We start from the raw sequence: 2,528 nt of genomic DNA, 5'->3' as shown, positions 1-2,528 counted from the left end.
CCCTCGCTCGCCTCGTCGTCGGGCTCCGACAAGGAAGACAATGGGAAGCCCCCGTCCTCCGCCCCGTCCCGGCCCAGACCCCCGCGGAGGAAGCGGAGAGAGTCCACCTCAGCCGAAGAGGACATCATTGATGGATTTGCCATGACCAGCTTTGTCACTTTTGAAGCGCTGGAGGTAAGGGGGACCCCCCTCCCCCCGGTTTCCCTTTATGCACGACCCCACTCGGCTGCGACCGGCTCTGCTGCTTTCCCCGCCGCGTTCTGGCGGGTCTGTCTGTCTGTCTAGGCTGAGGTCTTATTGTTGGGGGGAGCTGGGGGCGCGGGCAGACAGGCAGCAGGAGGGAATCGCAAAGCCGTGCCTGCTCGCCTGTCCCCTGCGCCCCCTCCCTGCGCCCCCTCCACAGCAGATGGGCAGAGAGAAAGGGGTTCAGGCATCACAACAATGCGCCCCCCTCTACCGATAGCTGTGCCCCCATTCCTTCCTCCTCTCCCTCCCCAATCATGGCTTCTTGGCTGGTGGAAGTCTCTGCTGGGTTTGGGGCTCCTGTGGACGGTCTCTGTGTGCTTTCTACGGAACCATATGTCCGTGTGTGTGTGTCTGTATAGTATATACCTTTCCTGGGTGTCCTCGGGACTGGAGACTGATGGGGTTTTGTGGTTTCTCTGCCCCCCTCCTTTGCCACCCCCCTTTTTTGGGTGAAGCTGGGAAAGGGGGCGTTTTCTCCTGGTAGGGAGAAAGGAGGGAGGAGGGGAGAGCGAAGAGGAAAGGACGGAATATCTTTCTGTATTCCGTATGGGGCTCTATTACAGAAAGGGTTAATTATAATATTATCTGTGCACATATATATACACATGTGTGTGTACAAGAGAAATTTGGTTAAAAGACAGAAAAAGGTATACCAGGGAGGAGTGGTGGGAGGAAAGAATAAAATCCTAGCTGGTATCTGAAGGGCTTGTCACCCAATTGTCCCTCTCCCTTTTCTTTTTTTTTGTATTTTCTTTTCTCTTTTTTTTTTTTTTTCTTTCTGATTGGCTTTGTGTGTGTGTATAAATGTATGTCTTTCTTTATTCTTTGAGCACCTGCAGTGTTGATTTCCAAATGTATATTTTCCTGCCAGGTAACCCGTTCCTGGAAGGGGGAGGTGGGGGAGTTAGAGGGAGACTGTCCAGGGGTCAGGGAGAAATTGTCTTTACCTGAAAGGATCAAATTTGGTGCTGGCATAAGTCAATGGCCTCTATAAATGTAACCCCCTTTTTTCCTCCCTATCTCCCTATCCCCACCCCCAACACACACACACACACACACACACACACACACACACACACACACACACACACACACGGCTTTGAGATTCTGCAGTTGGTCCGGCTTTCTTAAGCACAAAACCAAGATAGGAGTTGGTTTCTAGCCTTCATGCACCTGACATGGTGGTTTGGGGTTCCTGAAGGAAACTTTTCCCTTTCCCTTTGGTTTTTTGCGGTTATTATGGTATTGTTTGAGATGATCAAATGCAAGCTTTGTTAATGACAGCTTAAATCTCATATGCAGTAACTGTACAGGTTTAGATCGCTGGTTCTGTATGTATGTATTTGGTTGTCGGGTTTAAATATTTTTTAAAAAGAAGCCTTCCTGTCAGGGTTCTTTTCTCTTTGAACTGCTTTTTGGTTGGGCTGCTGGTGGTGGTGGATGGTAGCCAGTGGTTGAGAGGGAGGGTGGTTGGTGGTAATCATGGCCATAGATTTTGATGTTAGTGATTGAATCAGATACCCATTGGTTCTAGAACTGGTGCTTTACTGGCTAAAATGGATCTTACACAATTGTTTTGGGTGTTGAGGCTCACCACTTATTAGGATAATTCTAACTGTGGCTTCAACTTTGCCAATGCCATGGTGGGAGGGTACTGTACAGTGTGACCTCTTTCTCTCTCTCTTGCTTTAAAATAGGAATTGAAATGGCAGCATGTATGTTAATAGAAAATGCTGCCTAAAATTTGGTTCACCATTGCTATCTGCAGTTAGTTTAGAACAGTATTTGTAAGAGCTGGTTACAAGTGGTTCAGCTTTCTGTATGGTTTCCTGGGCTGCCCTGTGGTCCCTCTCAGTAAGCAAGAGGGGCTTGCAGATTCCCATGAACGTTTTTGAAGGCTAAGTGGAGGTAAATAGGCAGTTGTTTTCGATCATTTTTATTTTTAATAAATAGATATTTGACTGGACTTGTGATGTGTATATCTGTCTGTTTGGCTTTTGAGAGAAAATGTGCCCAATCTAGTTTCTTTTGGGCTTAAGTAACTTAATTTTTAAAGAAGACCAAGTTTAAAGTGTACTGCTAATGCCATTTCTTGCTGTGATTTTTTCTGCTCCTTTTCTAGATTCAAAACCTGGATTATTTTGGTTAGCTGGATACTATGCTACGTTCATGTCTGAATATCATTTACGAATCTGTGTGTGGGTCTAAAAGGTCTAACTTTTAAAAAGTTTCCTTAAAACTTTATAGAAAAATTTAAACATACAAAAGTAGAGAATAGTTTG

The 2,528-nt window shown here is 46.1% G+C and overlaps 1 protein-coding gene across 1 annotated transcript in view; it reads left to right on the top strand.

The window, feature by feature from the left end:
- Positions 1-6: 6 nt before the first annotated feature.
- Positions 7-2,528, top strand: part of LOC102897055 (autism susceptibility gene 2 protein) — a gene marked incomplete at its 5' end in the record, with an annotated part of 490,671 nt that continues 488,149 nt past the window's right edge. The window contains one exon of the mRNA XM_025051515.1: positions 7-174. Coding sequence (XP_024907283.1) covers positions 7-174 — 168 coding nt within the window. The remainder of the gene's footprint in view (positions 175-2,528) is intronic.

Source organism: Pteropus alecto, unplaced genomic scaffold (assembly GCF_000325575.1).
Source record: "Pteropus alecto unplaced genomic scaffold, ASM32557v1 scaffold68, whole genome shotgun sequence".
NCBI lineage: Eukaryota > Metazoa > Chordata > Mammalia > Chiroptera > Pteropodidae > Pteropus > Pteropus alecto.
This window is presented reverse-complemented; position numbering and strand designations above follow the sequence as displayed.